At 36.4% G+C, this 22,298-nt stretch overlaps 1 protein-coding gene across 2 annotated transcripts; it reads right to left on the bottom strand.

The window, feature by feature from the left end:
• Window positions 1-730: 730 nt before the first annotated feature.
• Window positions 731-20,749, bottom strand: ccdc170 (coiled-coil domain containing 170). Of its 2 annotated transcripts, none has more exons than XR_015512894.1 (12): window positions 20,635-20,749; window positions 20,458-20,500; window positions 19,219-19,351; window positions 18,666-18,922; window positions 18,041-18,185; window positions 17,783-17,968; window positions 14,780-15,097; window positions 11,069-11,248; window positions 10,359-10,532; window positions 9,855-10,097; window positions 5,986-6,710; window positions 731-2,636 (listed from the first exon to the last, which is right to left on the bottom strand). XR_015512894.1 is itself a non-coding variant. In XM_087289995.1 (12 exons), the coding sequence occupies exons 3-12, from the start codon at window positions 19,330-19,332 to the stop codon at window positions 895-897; spliced, it is 1,923 nt and encodes a 640-aa protein (XP_087146121.1). In that variant the 5' UTR covers window positions 19,333-19,351; window positions 20,458-20,500; window positions 20,635-20,749; the 3' UTR covers window positions 731-894. The 2 variants fall into 2 exon arrangements, 1 of the variants encoding a protein (XP_087146121.1); XM_087289995.1 differs by having other exon boundaries at window positions 731-984; window positions 6,495-6,710.
• Window positions 20,750-22,298: the final 1,549 nt, after the last annotated feature.

Raw genomic sequence — 22,298 nt, 5'->3', positions numbered from 1 at the left:
TGTTCTGCTGTGGCGACCTTTAATAAATAAGGGACTAACCCGAAGGAAAATTAATGAATGCCATTAAATCATGTTCAGCATACTTCAAATATGTAGTTTGGTTCATCAGTTTAAACATGGTAAAACATCTACTAATATTTAATGATTATTCAGTATATATATATACGTTGTTTGTCTTTATTTTAATTAATTACATATGCATATTTTTGAATAGTTTTAAATACACAAAGACATATAATATTGCTGATTATATCTGTTTAACCAATTAAATTTTCCTTACTAAAATGTACCATGGTTTTGCTCCCATAAAAAAAAAAATTTTGAAGTTAAATCATGTTAACTCATAAATACATGGGAATACATGAACATAGTCAACATTCTAATAACCATTAAATCAAATTGAGCAGTTGTTTAAATATTGCCTTATTTATTATAAAGCATTTATCCATGCAATTATATTTTTTATTAAATACATGCTCTCATAATTATTAATTAAAATCAATAACAATTCTTTTATCTGATTGGTGTTTACTAGCAATACAGCGAGACATCCTGTCAATCAAATGAGATCCACCAATAGCAAACCACATCAATCCAACCATCCAATCAATATAACCTGATTAAGACAAGCAAGTCCCGCCTTCTTTTGGTTTTTTTGAGAAGACAGAAAACAATGTTTTGAAAGGTTAACTGATGTTTCAATTCATACATCTTAGCTCTTTCTGAAGGCTGTTATTAATGCGGGTTTATTAACGAGGCTGTAGGAGATGAAGCTGCTGGAAGAGCCTGAGGTTTAAACTCGTGAGATTGATCGACATTTATGGATGAAACTGGAGAATTCCAGCAGGTGTGTAAATGAGCAGTGCTGTGACACTGACGCGACTGAATCAAAACCTACAGGCGTCTGAGGACTTCATAGTTCGGGATGCAGCCTGTGCAGTGAACGCCCAACATCTGGGACACCACCGTGTAGAAGTCCAGCAACTGCAAGGTATAGTAGAAAAATACATATGTTAACTTACACTGGGCTAAAGTTGGTTTTATATTCGTTTAACAACTTTATGACGTTATATTGTTTACCAAGTAACTTACAATATTCTGTCTGAAATATTAAGGTAAAGTTGGTTTTATATCGGTACCGTACTTTCAGGCTTTCTGCTAATATAATTTCAGAAAAAAATTGTTAGCAAATTCTAAATAGTGAAATCATTTTAGCAGTCAATGACTAACTTATACAACGCAATTTACAATCAATTAAATAACGCTAACATTGTTTTGAAGTCATGCATGTTATTCTAGACCCAATATTCAAAGTAATGGCGTGGTAAACAATATAATTATCTCAATACCTGTTAACCGCGGTTACCTGTTACTACAATAATTGCAGTAAAGTTGGTTTTATATTAAGTTACCACATTCGTTCATATACACATTTTGACATGCTCCCAATATTGTTTATGCAACTTTAATTATTGGTCTGAAATCCCATGTAAGTACTTCAAAACAGCATTAATATTAACTTAGCCTTATTTAACTGACTGCGTACAATGTTGTACCTTGATAGTCGTTGGCTGCTGATATGATTTCATTATTCACAATTCGATAACAATGCTTTTCTGAAGTTATATTATTAAGGAGAAAGTCTAAAGGTGTGAATAAAAAAACAACTTTAGCTGAAATCTCAGTGGTGTTGCTGTTTATATGCATAATCGTGCAACAGTTTGGAGTAGGGCTGTGCGATTTGGGGGAAATTTTTAAATAATTTTAAAAATATTTTATTAATTTTTTTTTTATTTGACAGATATTGCGGTTGTGATTTGATTTACGATTTAATTCAAGCTCATTTTAATTTAATTCAAGCTTCCCCTCAATAATCTGTAAGCCATGGCAACAATTCTGCTATAGCTCTTAAAAATTCCCTGTTTTTGTTCAGTGTTTGTGACTTTAAAACCAAAATATTCCCATATTACCAATGCAATTTTTCTTTGATTTTAATTCATCCATTAATGCTTCTAAAGCAGCAGGTGCCATATTCCCACTTGTCAGTGGTTTATTTGTTTTCTTTTTTTTATTGTGGGCGTAGTTCAGTTGCACAATTCCTTTTTTTATTATTAGTTTTTTTACTTATGACTTTAATGGCAAATTACAGTACAAAAAAGAAGAAAAAACACAATCATATTTCAAAAAGTATAGATAGTATCTATAACTTAAGCACATACAAAAAAAACATACCAACAAATAAAAAGGTAAATAATAAAAAAACAAAAAAAAACTACAATTGTACAATCTGAAGCACACTATACACTCTACTTTGCACTTAGGAAAGAAAAAAACAATTTACTGGAACAAGGACTTGGTCTGTTGTTGACAATAAAACATGTTATTGTCGGAAAAAAGTTGTTATTTGGAATATTAAACTTTTCACATGCCTGCTGGAATGAAGAGAACAGTTGCACAATTCTGATTGGGCAGAACGAAAGTGAGCTCACTCAATTGGCTGGTTATAAACAGACCTCCTAGTTTTTCGCGATTCCTCGATCGCTGAATCCAAAGCAAAATCAACAAAAAGTTGCACATTTTTGCGATCCTGCAAAATTCTTAATTAAACATAAAATAATCGCAAAAATGTAAGTAATCTCATAAAACATCAAATTCCAAACCATATAATCAAAATATGCTTATTTCAGTTTGCAATTAAATGTTTTACATGACTTATAGACGTTGCATACACAGAGCAGGTGATGTATTTGAGTGTCTCTTGAAAAATGTCTCATCTGCGTCCTCACGATCATTACATTACATGGGGGTGGGGGTGTTGTGCAGTAAGCTGACAGAGATGAAGGGCGAGTGATTTACATATGAAGTCATAGCAAAGATGTGATTAGACATACTGTGGCGCAAATTGGGCTTTTTGTGTGTTTGACGCGCTTCAGACTGCAAAAGAAATCGTGAGCAAACATCTAAAAAAAGGAGCAATGGAACAGACAGAACAGCAAGCAGCTTACAATAATGGAGTCTGGTTCAAGGATGACGGCAGCTGGACTTGACCGAATGGAAAGACATTATTTGTGCTTTACACATATGGCTGGTATTATGATGTTCATGAAATCGATATGTGATTTCGTTTAACTTTTTTCCCTGCAGTTAACAAGAAAAAAAAAAAAACGCTTTGCTGCGACAAGTTTTACAGCAATCCGTGTTTTAGGTGTACAACGGTTGCAGAAGCCCTAACACATTTTCTGAGAGAGGTAGTGAGTCAGATGCTCCGGAGAGCAAAATCTGTAAAAAAAAAAGTTTGTGCAAAAAAAATATACAGCCATCCTTTGGCTTAATCCTTATCGTTTTAGATCTGTTTTAGCTCCTGTCTTGACAAGAGAACAAAACAAAGAAGCTTTAGTTTCATAATTTGTGTCATTGTCATTATATACTATATATATATGTGTGTATATATGTATGTATAATTTTTTATATTTATTTTTATTCAATTTAATCGCAAAATTGTCAGCAAATTTCTGAGAATTGCCACCACAAAATCATTGTCATTTTTATCACAAAAAAATCATTTAAAAAATTTGCGAAAAACTAGGAAGTCTGTATAAAGCCCCAGTCAGATGACACAATTTTGTCACAGGTTCCTTGAAGTTGTAATCGACAAATGGACATTGTGACACACAAGATTCATTCGTTTCTTCTCGTGTTATATGATACCATGTTTGTGATGCCTCATGACACCATCACAGAAAGTCTAGCTTGTTTTTTTTTTTTTTTTCTGATAGGACAGTAGATAGAATTGACAGGAAAGCATGGGGAGCAGAGAGAGGGGAAGGAGAGAGGGGAAGGATCGGCACAGGACCGCAAGGCGGAATCGAACCCGGGCCGCCGGGAGCACTGGAGTGCATGTGTCAACGCACTAACCACTACACCACCGGCGCCGACGAAAGTATAGAATGTTTAATTTTCTGAAGCATAGCAGACTGGTTTTGAAGATGTTATTCGTTATTTTTGTTTACATGTATACATATGTATTTTATATTGCAGCCTCTTGCCGTTAACTAATCGTAACGTTTCAAATTGCAATTTGATTTCGATTAATCGCACAACCCTAGTTTGGAGTCCTTTGTTTGGTTTTGTTTTTCAACGCAGATATATTAAACTGACTATAAATGAAAAGTGAAGATAGTAAGTTTGAAATAAATGTTGATCTGTTTAATTAAAAAATATATCCAGAGAACTCTTTTGCTTTGTTTTTTTGGAAAATATTTTGTATTAACAGTTATAGGCAAGAATGGCGGTATCAAATTGTATCAAGATACATTGTTTTATATGTTTGTAAGTAATTAATTAGCTTAACTGTTTCAATATATAATTTTTAGGCAGCGCAGTGGCACATCACAGCAAGATGGTCACTGGTTCAAGCCTCAGCTGGGTCAGTTGGCATTTCTGTGTGGAGTTTGCATGTTCTCCCCATGTTGGTGTTTGTTTCCTCTGGGTGTTCCGGTTTCCCCCACAGTCCAAAGACATGTGCTATAGGTGAATTGGGTAAGCTAAATTGTCTGTAGTTTATGTATGTGAATGAGAGTGTATGGGTGTTTACCAGTGATGGGTTGCAGCTGGAAGGGCACCTGCTGCATAAAACATATGCTGAATAAGTTGGCAGCTCATTGCACTGTGGCAACACCTGATTAATAAAGAGACTAAGTTGAAAAGAAAATTAATGAATAGCATTTTTACATGAATGCCTCTGAGTCTGTGAGCATTAGTTATTGTAAGTTACAGAAGTTGTTTTTATTTAAGTTAGCTTAAAAAATAAAACTGGACTTAAACAAATAGCTTTATTAAATAAATCAGTAAAATATTTTAAATTTAAATAAGTTATTTAATTAATAAATGTTTTCTAAGTCATTTTCATTGTCCTCGTGTTTTGTATTACTGTATTTTATTTATTTTTTTATCAAATAAAAGCAACTACGGTGAGCACAAAAGTTTTCTTTTAAAAACGGTAAAAGAAAAAAGAAATCTTACAAACTTCTGAAATGGTCTAATACAGTGTTTCTCAACCATGTTCCTGGAGGACCATAAGCTCTGCTTCTCAATATGCATTCTTCAGTGATCTTGCATCTTTGTATTCTCATGTAATGTCATCATCAACTGCCAAAGTTCAGTTCCAAGACTCAAGAACGCAAGAACAGAGGATGCATGAAAGTTCCTGGTTGTGTTCTTGATATCGAGAATGCACCGATGCTGACTTGAGCACCGAACTCGCTCTATAAGTCCAAGAAGTCGTTGTGGCTGAATTAAGGAGGTGAGAAGCGCAGCACTTCATTTAGATTTAATATTAAAGTTCAGAGATATAACTTATTTATCTTAGGAATTTTCCTAAATGAGACGGTGAAAGTAAACATCACCATGAAAATCTTAATAAAGGCATAAACACATTAAGGGTGTTTATTTGCTGAAATTCGTATTAAAATGACTTTTATTTGAATAGTGCAACAAATATTTAAATGTCTCTATGCATAGTATATATTGTGAAAAGGGGCGAAAAATCGTATAAATGCTGAAATATTTAAATGATATTCCGTTAATGCGTGAAGGTCATGTGACCATCAGGATGAACGCAGCATCTCATTTCTCACAGGACGCGTTCTGTGGTCTCTCGGGTTCGTTCTTCTAAGGCACAGGTGTCGAACTCAGGCTGCGTCCGAAACCACCTACTACTCAGTAGGTACTGCATTTGAATGTAAACGTACTAATCGGCCGTTAGAAAAGTACGTTCTATACAGTATGAAAGTGAAAAGTATGAATGGAATTCGGACGTACTACATCCGCCATTTTTTCATTGTCACATGACCTACCTGCGTCAATTGCGTCGCTTTACTCCGATTCATGAATTCGCTTGCGGGGTATCATGGGATAGCGCAGCATGCATGCGATGCGCACTCCAGAATCTCGCCGGAAGTAGTAAGTCATCCGGGTACTTCTCACATACTGATTTTCGAATTCTATGAATTCGGACATACTACACAGCTCGCATACTGATTTTAGCGTCCTATATAGTATGGAAGTATGCGGTTTCGGACGCAGCCGTAGTTCCAAAAGGGCCGCAGCTCTGCACAGTTTAGTTCCAACCCTAATTAAACACACCTGATCAAAGTCCTTCAGGCTTGTTTGAAACCTACAGGTAAGTGTGTTGGAGCAGGGTTGGAACTAAACTGTGCAGGGCTTCGGCCCTCTAGAAATTGAGTTTGACACCCATGTTCTAAGGTAACTTGAAAAAGCCGGTCTCCACAAGAATGTGAGTCCGTTCTCTGTGTTCTTGGAATTAAGAAACAGCCTCTGTCTCCTTCACCAAACACACCTGATTCAGATCATCAGCTCATTAGCAGAAACTGAAAGATCAGTAAAGTGTGTGACAAAGGAGGCATCTAAAACTGGCAGTGCTGGTGGTGTTCCAGAAACGTCATTGAGAAACACTAATATATCACTCTCTGTACCTGTTTTTCTGTGTGTGTGAGATCTGCGATGGCACTGGATTGAGTGTCCAGGAGTCTGTGGGCTTGTTGAATCTCATCTCTGGCTTTGAGCTCCTGGCTTTTTAGCTCTGACGTGACGCTGGTAAGTTTCTGCTCCGTCTTCACCTTTTTCTTCTCAAGCTTTCCCAGATTCTTATTCTGCTCCTCGATGGTTTGCTTTTGTTCCATCACTGTGATCTTGTTGCACCAAAGACAGCAGAAACTAAGCATTTATAAGCACACTCTGAAAAAGCATTATTAAAGCTGGCATAAATAATTTAGGTTCTATGTTTTAAATGCATGTTTTGATCTTCGTGCAATTCAGCCATGCACATTTCATCTCTTAACGTAACTCTTAACGTTACCTTTACTTTTACTTTATACTTAAACTTTAAGCATAAACCATTTCAACCAGTTAGAACCAGTCATGTTTAAAGAGATAAATTACCCAAAAATATTGTGAATATTTTATATTTATTCTTTTTTTGTTATTTAAAAAAGGGGTTATTTAAACGTCACGTTATTAAATAGTTTGAAACATTTAAGCTGGCACTTTCGATATGCTTTTAATATTTACTATGCTTTGTGTGTATTTCTTTTAAACCTTTGTCTTGTTTTTGACCCATATACATCCAGTTACCAAAACAATGACTGATCGGAGGAATCTATTGTAAAACATGAGCATTTTATTCTCCAAGAATATACAAGTCAAAAACACTATAGAATATTGTTCCTTTGTAAGCTTTCTTTTTTTTTTTTTATGAAGGCATTTTCACATCCCCTTAATACATTTCAAAGAAAGTTATTGTTAATTACAAATCATTCTTATATTTAAAATGATTGGTCACCATTGACGGTCAGTTGATAGTCACCATTTACTTTTTTTTTTTCTGCTATGGCAGCCAATGATGACCATCAGCTGTTCGGATCCCAACATTCTTCAAAATATCTTTTGTTTAACAGAAAAGATAAACTTAAAGGGTTCGGAACAAGTGAAGGCTGCTATGTTTCCATCCATATATTTTTATGCACATTAAAAAATGTTTAATGGAAAATTTAATTCAGACAAAAACAAAATTATAAAAGAAAAAAGGCCCACAGTAACTACTCCTACCACAGAAAATCCAGTTTATATATATATATATATATATATATATATATATATATATATATAATTTATTTATTTATTTTTTATTTATTTTTTATTTATTTATTTATTTATTTATTTTTTGGTGCCAGTTTATCAGAAAATTTAGATTTTTGTTTGACTAGAAACGCAAATTTATTTATTTATTAGAATCTTCATTCTGAAAGTGGACTAGTCTACTGCTTAATTGCATTTGTGTATAAAGGGTAAAGCTGCGGTCACATTGCAATTTTCACCTTTTATGCTGTGTTCACACTAGATGTGAATTGAGCGCCAAGTGCGAGTTATTTACATGTTAAGTCAATTCCAAGACGCGATTAGACATCCTGTTACACAATTCGGGCAAATGAGGTGGCAAGAGTTGGAAAATCTGAATTTTAGCGGACATTTGCGCTGCGTTAACCAATTACGAGCTTGCTCTTGTAGGGATGTGGTTATGACGTAGCGCCTGTTGTTGGTGTCCCGAGAGGAAATCCTCATTTTGACACCGACAACAGCTCATCAATTTCGCCTCGGCTCAGTCTGAAGCACCACTGAAAGCCTCTATCATTCAGGTAAAGTTTATGAACTCGCAGAGCTAGTTGCACCTCTGAAAGGATCTAGTGGACTCATACATTGCGCCGAACGAATCCGAGCTGTTTTTCAGTCTTCCTAAAGCACATAAACACAGCTATTTTATCGATAAAGTTCAGACAGAAGCCCTGCACATGAAGTGAATCCGCATCTATTGTGAAGCGAATATGACGCGTGAATGAAGCGAGTAAACTCAAAATGTTCATGCATCTATTTGCAAGCGAACAGCGCGGTTTTATTCAGGTGTGCATCTGGTGTGAACACAGCATTAGAATTCCATTTATCGAAAGGCAAGCTTGTGCAACAACCCAGCAGGCACACAACATCATAAGGCGTTAATATTAGGTTATATTTAGGTTGCTTTGTCTAAGGACAATGTTATTTTGACATCCAATAACAACGTGAAATGGGGTTGTGGTTGTGTTGGAAAGTGACCAAAATCCAACGTCTAGCCAACATCTTAACCAAAGTCATATTGCCATCACATACTGACATTTATCAGTCAGGTGTGGCTACCAACATCCAACATCTGATAGACGTCATATTAGTACGGTCCATACAACATCAAGCTGTAACATCATTATGCTGTGTTCAGACCAGACGCAGAAGAAGCGTTAAGCGCAAATGAGGCGGCTCGAATGACGTGATTCTCACATATGAAATGGCGTGAGTTAAGCAATCTGCGCGATTGACTTGCCTAACAGAAATTCGCACCACGTTAACCAATCAGGAGTTCTCTTTTGTAGTGCCTGTTGTTGGGTCCCGAGGGGGAAATCTTCCTACCGACACCGGACAACAGTTCATCAAACTGAAAAATGGAGTTTATGAACTCACAGAGCTGGGTGCACCTCTGAAAGTATCATGTAAGTAAGACATGGCTCCAAACGAATCAACGCTGTTTTTCAGCCTTCATAAAGCACAGCTACTATCTCAATAAAATCCATGTTAGTCATTTATCAACAAAGCTAGAGTCAGCAGGCAGACAGAAGCCCTGCCCATGACGTGAATCCGCATCTATTGTGAAGTGAATATGACGTGCGAATGAAGCGGATTTGACACAAATGAATCAAGTAAACTCAAAATGTTTATTTGCACAATTTTGCGCAATTTATTTGCACGTTCTGCATCTGGTGTGAACACCGCATTAGATGATGATATTTGGTTGTATTTAGGTTGCGTTGGAATGTGACCAAAATGCAACGTCTGTCTGATGTTGGACACTGTTGCCGGTCTGATGTAAAGTTCTGAAGTCAACCTGATTTTCATTTCCAAACAAAATGCAGTGTCCCATGACGTTTGGGTACAACATCAATCTGACGTCATGTTGCTGTCCTGTGCCTGCTGGGAAGTTTCACATGTTGCTGCATTCGAAAGTTCAAGCTTGCTCTCTGTTATTTTTAAAATGGAGCAATCGCTCTCTTTGTCTATACATCCATCTTGTTTTATCCTGCTCTGTTTTGCAGTGCTGTACGACAGAATTTCTCTAACTCTAGTGTGACCTGGGCTTTACATTACCCTATGTAGAGTGCAAAGTGGTTTTAGTGGGATATTAGGATATTAGCGTTTTAAGCTGAAACGGCTCTGTTAGGTGCAGGTCTGTGGGCCAGGGCTCGCCCCTGTACCTGGAGTTGATTGGTGTGGGACAGCTGTGCTTTGAGCTCGGTGTTGGAGAAGCGTAAAGTGCTGAGCTCCGCCTGCAATCGATCCACACGCTTCTGGAGCTTCTTACAAGACAGAGCAGCGTCGTCTTTCTCCAAAGCCAGAGTCGAGCGGCTGCGCTTCTCCTCCTCCAGCTGCTGCACCTTCCTCCTCAGCAGCTCCAGGTGAAGATCTTTACTCTCCGACCGAGACTTCTGCTCCTTAAGCTAAGCCAGATATGAGAAATGCAGGGCCGATTCAGTATTAAATCATCAAATAATAATAACACTATTTTTAATCCAACAATTTTTAAATTACTAGAAATTAATTTAGATTTAATTTCAGGATTATGTTTATTTTGTTACAATTAGCAAAAATCCTTTTAGTTTTATGATTTAACCTTGTATATTACATGTGAAATCCCAAAATGTATGTAAGAAAACTCTGCTAAGTAATTGTAAAGTTGACTTGCGCTGATGTTTGCAGACCTTTCTCTGAAGGCTGTATGTTTGTGTCTTGGTCTCCAGTAAAGCCGTTCCTTCGTGTCTGCTCAGCTGCTGTGCTCGAGTCAGAATGACCTCCAGTCTCATATCAAACCCCAGCTCTGCAGCAACATCATCCACTTTCAGCATCTCGGAGAGCTGCTCCACAAACCGCAGATACTACACAACAAGAAGAGGAAGAGCAATGACATACTGACAGCTCATCTAAGGACGTTTATAATGTTATAATGTATATGATATGTTTATATCAGTTTTATATTTTCTAAATGTGTATTTTGTCACTGATTTGAAGCACACTAGCTAACAGATATCATTAGAAACTAAGGCCCAGTTTCACAAACAGGGCTTAGATTAAGCCAGGACTAGGCCTTAGTTAAATTAGGCTATTTAAGCCACATTTATAAAAATGGCCTTAGTAAAATATAATACTGATGTGCACCTGGAGATAAAATATGATACTGACATATTTTAAGACATCTCACGCAGTAATTTTGAGTTGATAAAGCTCAAACATGCAATTTAATCTTGACTAGCCTTAAACCTTATTTGTGAAACCAGGGGTAAAAGTTTTATTTTAATTTGACGGGACCTTTAAAAGGCGTTTATAACATGCTACATAATAATAAATGCAGTGACAAACAACAGCATCCAAGCTAAAAAAAATGATGTTGGATACACAGTGGCCGGATGCTCACCTGCTGTTTGTCCTGATTCATTCCGTCTTTGCAGACTCTGGCGTTAATCAGCTCGTCCTCCAGACTCTGTATTCTGTCCAGCAGCTCCTGCTTCTTCTGCTCTGAGGTGTTCTGATGCTCTTTAATGCTGGACAACTGCTCCGCCATCTCTGCCAGCCTGACCTCCATCTCCATCTGAAACTAGAGCATGCAGAAACCAAGTCCAGCTAACACAAGTACAGTACATGTTCCCATTCTGTAATAAACATGCTATTTTAAATGTTCTTTGAATTAAAAAATAAATAAAAAACTGCTTCGTTTAAACATTAAGGGGGCCCTATTATTCCTCTTTTTACATGATTTAAAATAAGTCTCTGATGTCCCGAGAGTTTGTATGTGAAGTTTCAGCTCACGTTTTATGACCCTTTTAGGCTTTGATACAAATTGTGCTACAAATGCCTACGTGTAAATGCATTTTGTTGCCTTGTACATGTGTAATGACAATAAAGTTGAATCTAATCTAATCTGAAAAGAGGGCTAAAGTTATGTTGTGTGTTCATTTGTGCATCCTGATGCTGTGTTCAATAAATCACGCTATTCATGCGTAAATAGACGCGTGAACATTTTGGCTCAATCCCAATTCTACCCCTTGTATGGGTATGGGTGTCCCAATTCTCTTTAGCTTGAAGGCGTAGGACTAAGGGGAAGGGGTGAATAGCCCTGCGAACAAAGATTTTTCAGGACCACACTCGAAAACAAGGGGTAAGAAAATTTCCCAGAATACACCTGTCACAACGGTAGTGTTGCTGAACCCGAAAGTCAGGAGATCCACAAATCAGTATTTTTTGTCATTATTACGAATTTTTATGACAAATAAACTTGTTTTAATACATTCTTAACCGCATTCGTGTTTTACCGTCATGCTTTTAAAAAAAACGCTAAAGTAAAAACCGCTAAATTTCGCGATCTATAATCCATAATCATCCTGTATAGCAGTCCCACAACATTCTGACACTCCATGAGACTCTAATACCCTGTCAGTAATGTCCAGTGGCTGGGAATGAGCTTTTTACAGTGTCTGCTATAATGTTAATTTACTGTGTTTACATAGATGAATATGGCCACTGTGTAAATACACTGAAGGATTCGGATTTCTGCTTTCCAATCCGTCTCATCATGGAGCACCATTTATCCTTTTCATCATCCTGTTTCTCAGTATTTAACTGTGAATTGATTTTAACTAATGAATAAGTTAAAACTGCACACAAACACACAAACCAGGTCATAGGTCATGGAGATCTCTCTCTCTCTCTCCCCATCTGTTCCTATGACTGGAGGTCCAATACAGAGGAGAAGAAGACACCTGTTCTAGTTGTCCTGATATTGCCTATAATATTATAGCTGTTTGATTGATCTGTTTTTGAGTATAATTAATTTTAATGTAATTCCTTTTTGTGTGGAGATAGACTGTGTGGAGTAAAGATATTGCAGCAGACTGTTGATGGTAACAGTCTTGAACCAGCCTGATAACACAGCTGAACGTACAAGATACATCCGTGAGTCTTTAACACAGATGGTCTTTTGTGTCTATTGTGTTCCTGGTTTAGCTTTTTACAGGTCGGAGATCAGCTCCTAATAACTCACCTCTAGGCATCAGGTCGCCATCCATATCTGGAGACAGATTCAATGGTTTCTTTGACGCACACATTAAGGCCATCCATATCTGGAAGTAGATACTATGTTTCTTTGACGCATGTATTTAGAATTGTCTATTTCTGTTGTAACCAATGATAACTGTTGACCTGGATCCCACCCTTTCTGGACTTGTGTAAAGAGTATAATTGTTCGATTGTTGAAACTGTAAGGCAGAGCGGCCTAGGAACTCATTGCGAGTGTTGAAGCTGGCTTCTGCGAATGAAACTGCAAACTATCTTCAGTAAACTTGATATTTTTTTTAAATCTCTGACTCCGGCTCTTCTTCATCAACCAGACTGGTCATTCTTTGGGTTAAACTGTAAACTATCCCTACAACACAGTACAGTTACGATCTTATTGCCACATTATATCGTTATGATAACATAATATATGCCTTCAGTGATTTCCTGAAGATAAATAATAAAAAATAGCACAACTGGAATAACTACAGCAGCCGCGATCTTCAATCACATATGAAGCAGGAGATCGCAATGACATATGATGATGTGTGCAGGTGTTGTAGTGCTGTCCCAATTCTTGGGGGTAAATTTTGAACTCCAGATTGGGCCTTACCGTACGTTCACACCAAAAGCGGCGAGAGCGTCAAATTAGCCGGAAATCATTCATTTTCAATGAGAGCCGGCGGCGATGGAGCAGCGTGGCGCGTCTTCGCCGGCGTGAGCATCGAGGAGAGTTGAAATGAAGTCAACTTTATGGTAATGAGCTATGACGCAGTTCGGCGGCAAGCAATCAGAATGAAGACGTCCACCGCTTGATAGCAGTTCAGAGAACACAGACCTGTGAACTTTGCTTCCGACCACAGTTGTTCCCAAGGGTTTGATGATTGCGGTCGCCGGATTTTCAATTATTTTCAATGTTTTCCTACAGGAACATGCATAAAATAAGTTACTGGCGAGTTACTGATGTTCATTAATGTTATATAAATTTATCTTAAAAAAGCGGGAATCTCATGCGATGTGACAGTACAAAACAGTACTGCTGTTACAGGATATTTCAGACATATGGACACATATTGGATAAATAGAGCAAAGCCACACCACACGCAACTTGATCTTCTATTTTTGTATGAATTTGATAAGAAGTGCGCAACATTTTCACGCTAGAAACATGTTTTATGCAGGAATGTAACTGATATGCTGCAATGGCTCCTTTAAATATAAGATCAATGTAGCGAGTTTTGATGCTCTCGCTGCCGGAGCTGAAGGCAGACAGCGTTGTCGCCAGAGCGACCTTGGACGCTCTCGCCGATTTCGGTGTGAACGTACGGTTAGAGTTTACTCGCTTCATTTGTGAGTCAAATTCACTTTACAATAGATGCGGATTCACGTCATGGGCAGGACTTCTGTCTGCCCGATGACTCTAGCTTCGTTGCTAAATGGCTAACGTGGATTTTATTAAGATAGTAGCTGTGCTTTCTGTGCTTTAGGAATTCTGAAAAACAGTGTAGATGCATTCGGCGCTGTGTCCACTAGATCCTGATTTCATAGGTGCACCCAGCTCTATGAGTTCATGAACTCCTCCAGAAACGATTGCCTGGATGATAGAAACTTTCAGCAGTGCTTTAGACTGAGCGGAGCCCAGTTTGATGAACTGTTGTTTAGTGTCGGCAAGAGGATTTCCCCCACGGGACACCAACAATAGGCATTGCAGCATAATCACGCCCCTACAAGAGCAAGCTCCTGATTGGTTAATGCACCACGAGTGTCAGCTGAAACTCAGATTTTCCAGCTTGACAGATCCGTGTCATTACCGTAAATCGCCATGCAGGATGTCTATTTGTGTCTTTGCATTTACTTAATATTTAAATCACTCGTGCTTGATGCTTTATCTGCATCTGGTGTGAACGCAGCATAAAACCCCACATTTGAATCCGGAGAAAACCCACGCCAACATGGGGAGAACATGCAAACTCCACACAGAAATGCCAACTGGTCCAGCCAGGGCTCGAACCAGTGACTTTCTTGAATGTAAAAAAAATGTAATTTATAATATTATAAACTGCAGTGCAAACATTACCTTTTGTGCACTTGTCTCCCTTTTGCACAGATCTGTGAGTGCACTAAGCATGTCCTGCTCTGTGTGTTGACCAGGAAGGCTGTGATCATCCAGCAGGGTTTCTACTTTCTTCATGAAGGCCTCGTGGTGACGGTGAGACGCCTTGGCTTCGTTCTGGCTAATCTGGAGTTTATTTTGCAGATCTTGAGACAGATTCTCGTAGTGTCTGCAGAGCTGCTGTGCAGACGCCAGCGCCGCTTCAGTCTCCTGCAGAGAGACTTTAGCACTCTGATTCTCCCTCTCCAAACTCACTTTCCTCAGGGAGATGAGATCCAATTCCTGAACAGAAATACAATATCACCGATTTATAATAACGCAATGCATCATATTTAGGCAAGGCAAGTTTATTTATATAACACATTTTATATACAATGTACTGTGGCCTCACAGCAAGAAGTTTGCTGGTTTGAGTCCCGGCTGGGTCACTTGGCATTTCTGTGTGGAGTTTGCATGTTCTCCATGCGTTCGTGTGGGTTTCCTCCGGGTAGGCTAAATTGCCCGTAGTGTATGAGTGTGAATGAGTGTGTGTGGATGTTTCCCAGAGATTTGGGCTGGAAGGGCATCCGCTGCATAAAAACATGCTGGATAAGTTGGCAGTTCATTCTGCTGTGGGGACCCCGGATTAATAAAGGGACTAAGCCAAAAAGAAGATGAATAATTGAATGAAACTATTTTTAATTTAAGGTGTTATATCTTAAGTTAAGACCTAAAATATATTTTAGGTCTTAAGATATAATACCTTAAATTAAAAATGGTTTCATTCATTCATTTTCTTGTTTGGCTTAAGAAACTTTCCGTAATACTCCCCCAGGTCACTATTTGACGAGTGGTTCACCCCAAAATTTTTAACACTTAATTTGTTGTAAACTTTTATGAATTTATTTTCTTCTGTTGAGCACAAAATAGGATATTCTGCAGAATGTTGGGGGGAAACAGCCGCTGACCTCCATAGTAGAAACAAACAAAACAAAAACAAAAAACAGTAGCAGTCAGTAGCTCATTCTTCAGTACATCTTTTGCATTCAATAGAAGAAACAAAGGGAAACAATTTATGTCAATTTTCATTTCTGGGTGAACTATCCCTTTAAAGGGGTGGTCCACTACGATATCATATTTTAAACTTTAGTTTATTCATTTATTTATTTAGTTGATGTGTAATGTAGCTGTGTGAGACATTGGCTTTTACATAGTTAGCTTAGCAAAGCCTACAGCGAATGAAGTTTGAGAACTACAAAAAATTAATTCGGGCTAGTGAGATTCACCACACGCAGCGAAGAAGCGTGGCTAGAGGCGCTGTAATGTTAAAGCAGACAAAGCTAAAATGCCGTCCAAACGCTGCTATTTCCACAGAGCTTGTTCTGTTTCTGTATTTGAGCTTCTAAAGGACAAAGAGAGAAGTGCAGTTTAATTTAATTATGTTCCAGAGAATTATAAAAAAGATATAGCTGACATTTGACAAAGGAAAGCTTGCAGAGTCTCTCCCAGTTCAGTGCTGGATTCAGCTAAAACTCCTCAAACAGACGAAGCTGTGGATTGTGAGCCACAACCTGTAAGTATTTTTATTTGATGCACTGCAAAAAATGCTTTTCTTACTTAGATTTTTTGTCTTGATTTTTTTTGTCTTGAAAAACAGGATTATTTTGCTTACCCCATTGACAGATTATTTTGCTTGATTTAAGGAAAAACTCATTTTGGCATATTATTTCTTAAAACAAGACAATATGTGTTGCTTGTTTAGAAAATGCTTCTTGATTTAAGATTTTGTAGATATTCGGACTAGAAACAAGACAGAAAAATGTAAGTAAGAAAATCATTTTTTGCAGTGTAAAATTGATCAACTACATGCACAGTTTTTAGCGTTAAAGGTATGTTGTAGCAAGGTTGTAAACGGCAGGAAATGCTGTTTGGTATTGCTAACAATTTAGCTACAATTTTATATTTATCAGTCAAACCGCTGTAAACACCCACAATCTTCAGCAGCACTGCAATGTCTCTCTATGTGACAACTTTCCCTGCGTTCTACATCTCAAATAACAAACTCGCAAGAATGTTTTATATTTCTTAAGCATGCTTATTCCGAATATATGTGAAATATATTCATTTTAGAGAGCAGACGCGAGATTTAGCTGTGTGCTCTTTATTTTCTGTCTGATTCAGCTACTGCTTACACAAAAGCGTGTGCTTGTAGGATCGTGACATGACATGGAGCCGATTCGCGAATCACAGCACATTATGTTAGCTGACCAATCAGAGCCTCTTGAGGGCGGGCCTTTCAGAGGAACTAGGAAATATGTCGTTTTCACATTAGCAGTGTAGCTGTATATAATAAAAGTTTATATATATATGAAAAAATAACCTGATTTTCTACAAATGACGCATGAGCACACATTGCTTTGCATTCTATGAAAACAACCAAGCCTTAATAATACACTGTGGGCCACCCCTTTAAGTGTATCCGGTGTAAAGTGTAAAAAATATCTGGAAATAAGCATTTTTTTCCATATTCTTTCATTTATGCTTTTATTTTCCCCATTTATTTCTGCTTTTGAATTGCAATATGGGAGCTTGATCTTTCCTCCAACAACTTTTAACCTCTAAAAAGTTTTAAAAAGTAACTTTTACTAACATTTTTAATAGTTCAAGTGATTTATTGTCATGGTTGTTGTTGTATATAACGGTACAAAATCCTTGTAATAAACTGCCAGTACATTTTTTTTTCTTTTACAGACTTATTTCTCTATATATAATTTCTCATTCCTTATATTATCTCAAACTACTAAAATGTCAATAAAAGCCACTTTGTTAAACTGCTGAGTTGAATTTACAACATCAAAAGACGACATAGCAGAGATCAACATCCCATAATGCAATTTAAATCCGTGAATAAACCAAAAAAACACTTGTGAATCACAAAATATGTAAGGTGTTATTTCGCAGATATTTTTGTAGAGTGTATAAAGAGACCTGTCTGCTGGAGTTGAGCTCATTTGCTCTGGACGCTGAGAGTGTTTGTTCACGATCTACATCAGTGGCAAGTCTCTTCACAGTTTCTCTGCTGGCTTTACACTCCACCTCATACAGCTTCACACTCTCCTCTAGAGCACAAACACAGTTCTTCAGTCGCTCTCTGTCCTTGAAGCAAGCATCCACCTTCAGATGGAGAAATATGTTAGAGATCGGGAGGATATTACAGCATTGGTTGAAACATGTGAAAACACTCACCACAGATACAATATAATCCATAGGGTCTGCTTTTCCTGTCGCAATTACAGAGATTTTGTTTGCTAACGTTGATATAAACTCCTCACACTTTCTCTGGGCCTCAGCGGCTTCCTGTTTTGCCTTGTTGCATTCTGCGACATACTGTCTGCAAACAGGTATGAGTGTATATTAAAAGAACAAGTTGTTTTTCTTATGTACTTACAATAGTAATTATCATCTACATTATCAGGATGATGAAGATGAAACCAGGGTGGACATTTTAGCAAGACAATTATCCAAAACTCAGCCAAGGAAACTCTTAAATGCTTTCAGAGAAAGAAAATCAAGCTGTAGAATAACCCTAAAAAAGTCTTTAAGCTGCCATCACCAAAAAATAAAGCCTTTTATATAAAGCATTTCGATATATTTCAGTGCTTTCTCCTTGTGTCACTCTGTTGTTATTACACATTACAAATGTTTCTAATTTGTTTTATTTTTATGTTTGTACTGTTTGGGTTTTTACCAAAATCTGGTTCAATTCCATCTCAACAGCTCCTATAGAAATATTATTCCCAGAAAAAAAAAACATGACATGTTCAATACTTATTTTCCCCACTGTAAACACTAGTGTAAAGTAAATGCTCACTTAGACTCGACTTCAAGCTGCATTATTTTCTCCTTGATCTCCTGGTTCTCCTTGGTGAGGGTCTGTATTCTGATGTCCATGATGCTTCTGGTGGAGGTGATGGAGATCATCTCTTGCTCCGTGTTGTAGTTGCGTTCTCTCAGGGAGCCGATCAGAGACTCCTGTCTGGCCTCTTTCTCTTTGTATCTGTCTACAGCATCCTTTAAGCTCCTCAAAGTCTCTTCTTGAGAAACAACTCTGGATTGGCTTTCTGAGAGCTGATCAAATGAAATACTTTAATTCGTAAAACATAAGTTCACAATTGTGTGTAGAACCAACAAACCCAAAAAAAAAATCGTAAAATGGATGAAAGAGTGTTAAACGTTTTTAAAGTTTTGCTCACTTTTTTGGACATATTCTTATAAGACGTGGAGAGCAAATTCAGATAATTTAAGAGCATTAGGTTTACACTGAATGGTTTTGGCTTTATAAAGGTGAAACTAACCCAAAAGACAGTAATGCAGTAGCAATAGTGCAGTATGTAGGAGAATGCTGTGGCAGTGAGTGTGTAAACCTGTGTTTGTAGGCTGTTGTGTTTGGCCTGCAGGGCTGCCAGCTCCTCTCGTGCAGTTTCTGTGGCCTGTTTATAATGCGAGAGGTGCTGCTGGATTACTGACTCGTCCATCATCAAACGCTGTCAATCAAACCTGGGTCAAAATACAGAATTCAGAAAATCTGGTAACATTTTATTTGAAGGGGTGGTTATAAAACTGCAATGAAACCTTATAATCATGACATGACCTATAATCCATGACACATTTCAAGATTTTATGCATGCTTATGACAACTGTTATTAAGTGTCATTTGCTCAGTTATTTTAAATGCAAAGATGACATTGTTTGTTATGACAACTTAACATAGATAACATAACTTGATGATAACGTGACTCGTGAGGCCATTATAATTGTGTCATGAAAATTTTTCAGTGGAACAAATTTGTCCTTAAAATGTCTAAGTAAAAGTGTCATTACTCTGTCAAAGAAAATTAACAGCGTCAGTAATATTTACTAAATATTAAAGACCAATACAGCTTTAACCACTGTATAACTGATTTATTTTATCTTTGCCATGATGACAGTAAATAATATTTGACTAGATATTTTTCAAGACACTTCTGTTCTGTTCTGTTCAGCTTAAAGTGACATTTGAAGGCTTAACTAGGTTAATTAGGTTAACTCTGCAGGTTAGGGTAATTAGGCAAGTTATTGTATAACGATGGTTTGTTCTGTAGACTATCAAAAAAATATATATAGCCTAAAAAGGCAAATAATTTTTTCCTTAAAATGGTTTTGAAAAAATTAAAGTCTGCTTTTATTCTATCTGAAATAAAACAAACAAGAATTTCTTCAGAAGAAAAAATATTATCAGACATACTGTGAAAATTTCCTTGCTCTGTTAAACATCATTTGGGAAATATTTAAAAAAGAAAAAAAATTCAAAGGGGGCTAATAATTCTGACTTGAAGAAAACTATTCAGTATTGGGTCAATTGTTTATATTACTGTGCTACTATAGCAACTACAAAAGTACAACAACAGATTAAAAGTCAATTTCTTAACTAAAGTATGGTAAAAACAGTACATTGTTCATTGTTTGCTATTAATTACTATTATTCATATATATAAAATATATATATATATATATATATATATAAACAACAGACTTATTTAAGTTACTTAAGTATGGTAAACACTAAGTTATATTATTACTATAGTATTTTTTCACATGGGAGTGTAATGTGCTACAAAACATACCACATTTCGTTCAGTCACTCCTGTAGATATTAGCGTTTTGAGCCTGAAACAAATCAAATGATTTATGGGTTTAACAGCAGACAGTGAAGTAATTTTTTAGCAAACGATTCATTTCATGAATAAAAAAATGGCGCCAGTAAGTCACACTATAAACTGACACGATGTACAAACACTCACTTGTCTCTGTTGTTGCTCCACGTCAATATATCAAACATTCTCCGACTAAATCAACATTACTCTGTGGATTGTGAACGTTAAAGTGGCTCTAGTTTATCGGGTCTCCAAGCAACATAACAACATTTAAAGTATTCGCCTATAGGCGGCGCAAGATTCAATGCTAATAGCCCGTCTTTTACAGTCTATTTATTATTGCATAGCAAGCAAAATAGCAAACAAAGATCGAGGATTACATTACTTACATCTTTTTCCATTAACATCAAAGGAACAAATCAATAGAGAAACAAAATTAGATTTTATATTAAAATTACAAGTAATTTGTAAATAGAAAATAACTATAAAATAAATAGAAATCACATACATCCTTAACCAATTTAGTTTTAACTCCATAAATATTTTATTTATAAGATCTTTAATGGTTTCAATATAATGCTTAAGATCAATTTAAACAAATAAATATCAGGTTTTTAACTTGGCCATTTTTATTTGTGTACATGCTATTTCCCATACAGTATATAATCACCAAGTTAGGATTGAATTATTCAGTCATTCATTTTCCTTAGTCTCTATATTAATCAGGGGTCGCCACGGGGAATGAACCGCCAGCCTATCCAGCATATGTTTTACACAGTGGATGCCCTTCCAGCTTCAACCCAGTACTGGGAAACATCCATACACACTTACACACACACAACGGCCAATTTAGTTTATTCAATTCCCCTCTAGCACATGTCTTTGGACTGTGGGGGAAACTGGAGCACCTGGAAGAAACCCACGCCAACAATAGGAGAAAATGCAAGCTCCACACAGAAACTGACCCAGCCAGGGCTCGAACCAGCAACCTTCTTGCTGTGAGGTTATACCACTGAGTAACAGCTTGTTTCACTGGTTAAATGAAATTAATCAGTTTAAATGTCACTTCTTTAACTGTAAAGTTAATCCAAATATGCATTGGAGATATAGTTTTACTTTTTATTTGACTGCTGCATTTAATTCTTTAGACTGTACTTGTCATTTTAAATAGATTTTAATTCAGTGAAAATTTAAATTTTGAGCATCTTATTTGACATAAATAACATTACGTCCTTCTAAAAGCATTCATTACTTCATTCATTGGTTTTCCTTCAACTTAGTCTCTTTAGTCATCAGGGGTCGCCACAGCGGAATGAACCACCTAAAAGCATTCACTTATTTAAAATAATAATGTTGATATTTAGAGCATTATTTATTTATTTATTTAATTTTGTCATAAATTAACCAAAAAGCTGCCATGGTTTTATAGGCATGATTTATTTTTTTAGAAACACAATTATTTAACATCAGAAGAGTTAATAAATTAATATTCAGAGAAATAACGCTGATTTTCATTTCCGACAAATGAAAAACATTTGTTACTCTGTCATTTTCTGTAAAATAAATAAATAAATAATTGTATATAAAAATTTTTTAATTCAAATAATAAAGCTAATAATGCTTGATGACAATACAAGAACAGGAGCATAGCCAAGAGCTTACATACATAACTGTGAAATAAAGCTAAAACTAAATACACATGCTGTACATGCATTCATTGAAAAAAAAAAAAATATATATATATATATATATATATATATATATATATATATATATATATATATATATATATATATATATATAATGATAAA

The sequence above is a fragment of the Danio rerio genome, chromosome 17 (assembly GCF_052040795.2).
Source record: "Danio rerio strain M-AB ecotype USA chromosome 17, GRCz13ab, whole genome shotgun sequence".
In the NCBI taxonomy this organism is placed as follows: domain Eukaryota; kingdom Metazoa; phylum Chordata; class Actinopteri; order Cypriniformes; family Danionidae; genus Danio; species Danio rerio.
The sequence above is the reverse complement of the archived record's forward strand: the minus strand, read 5'-3'. Positions and strand labels throughout refer to the sequence as shown.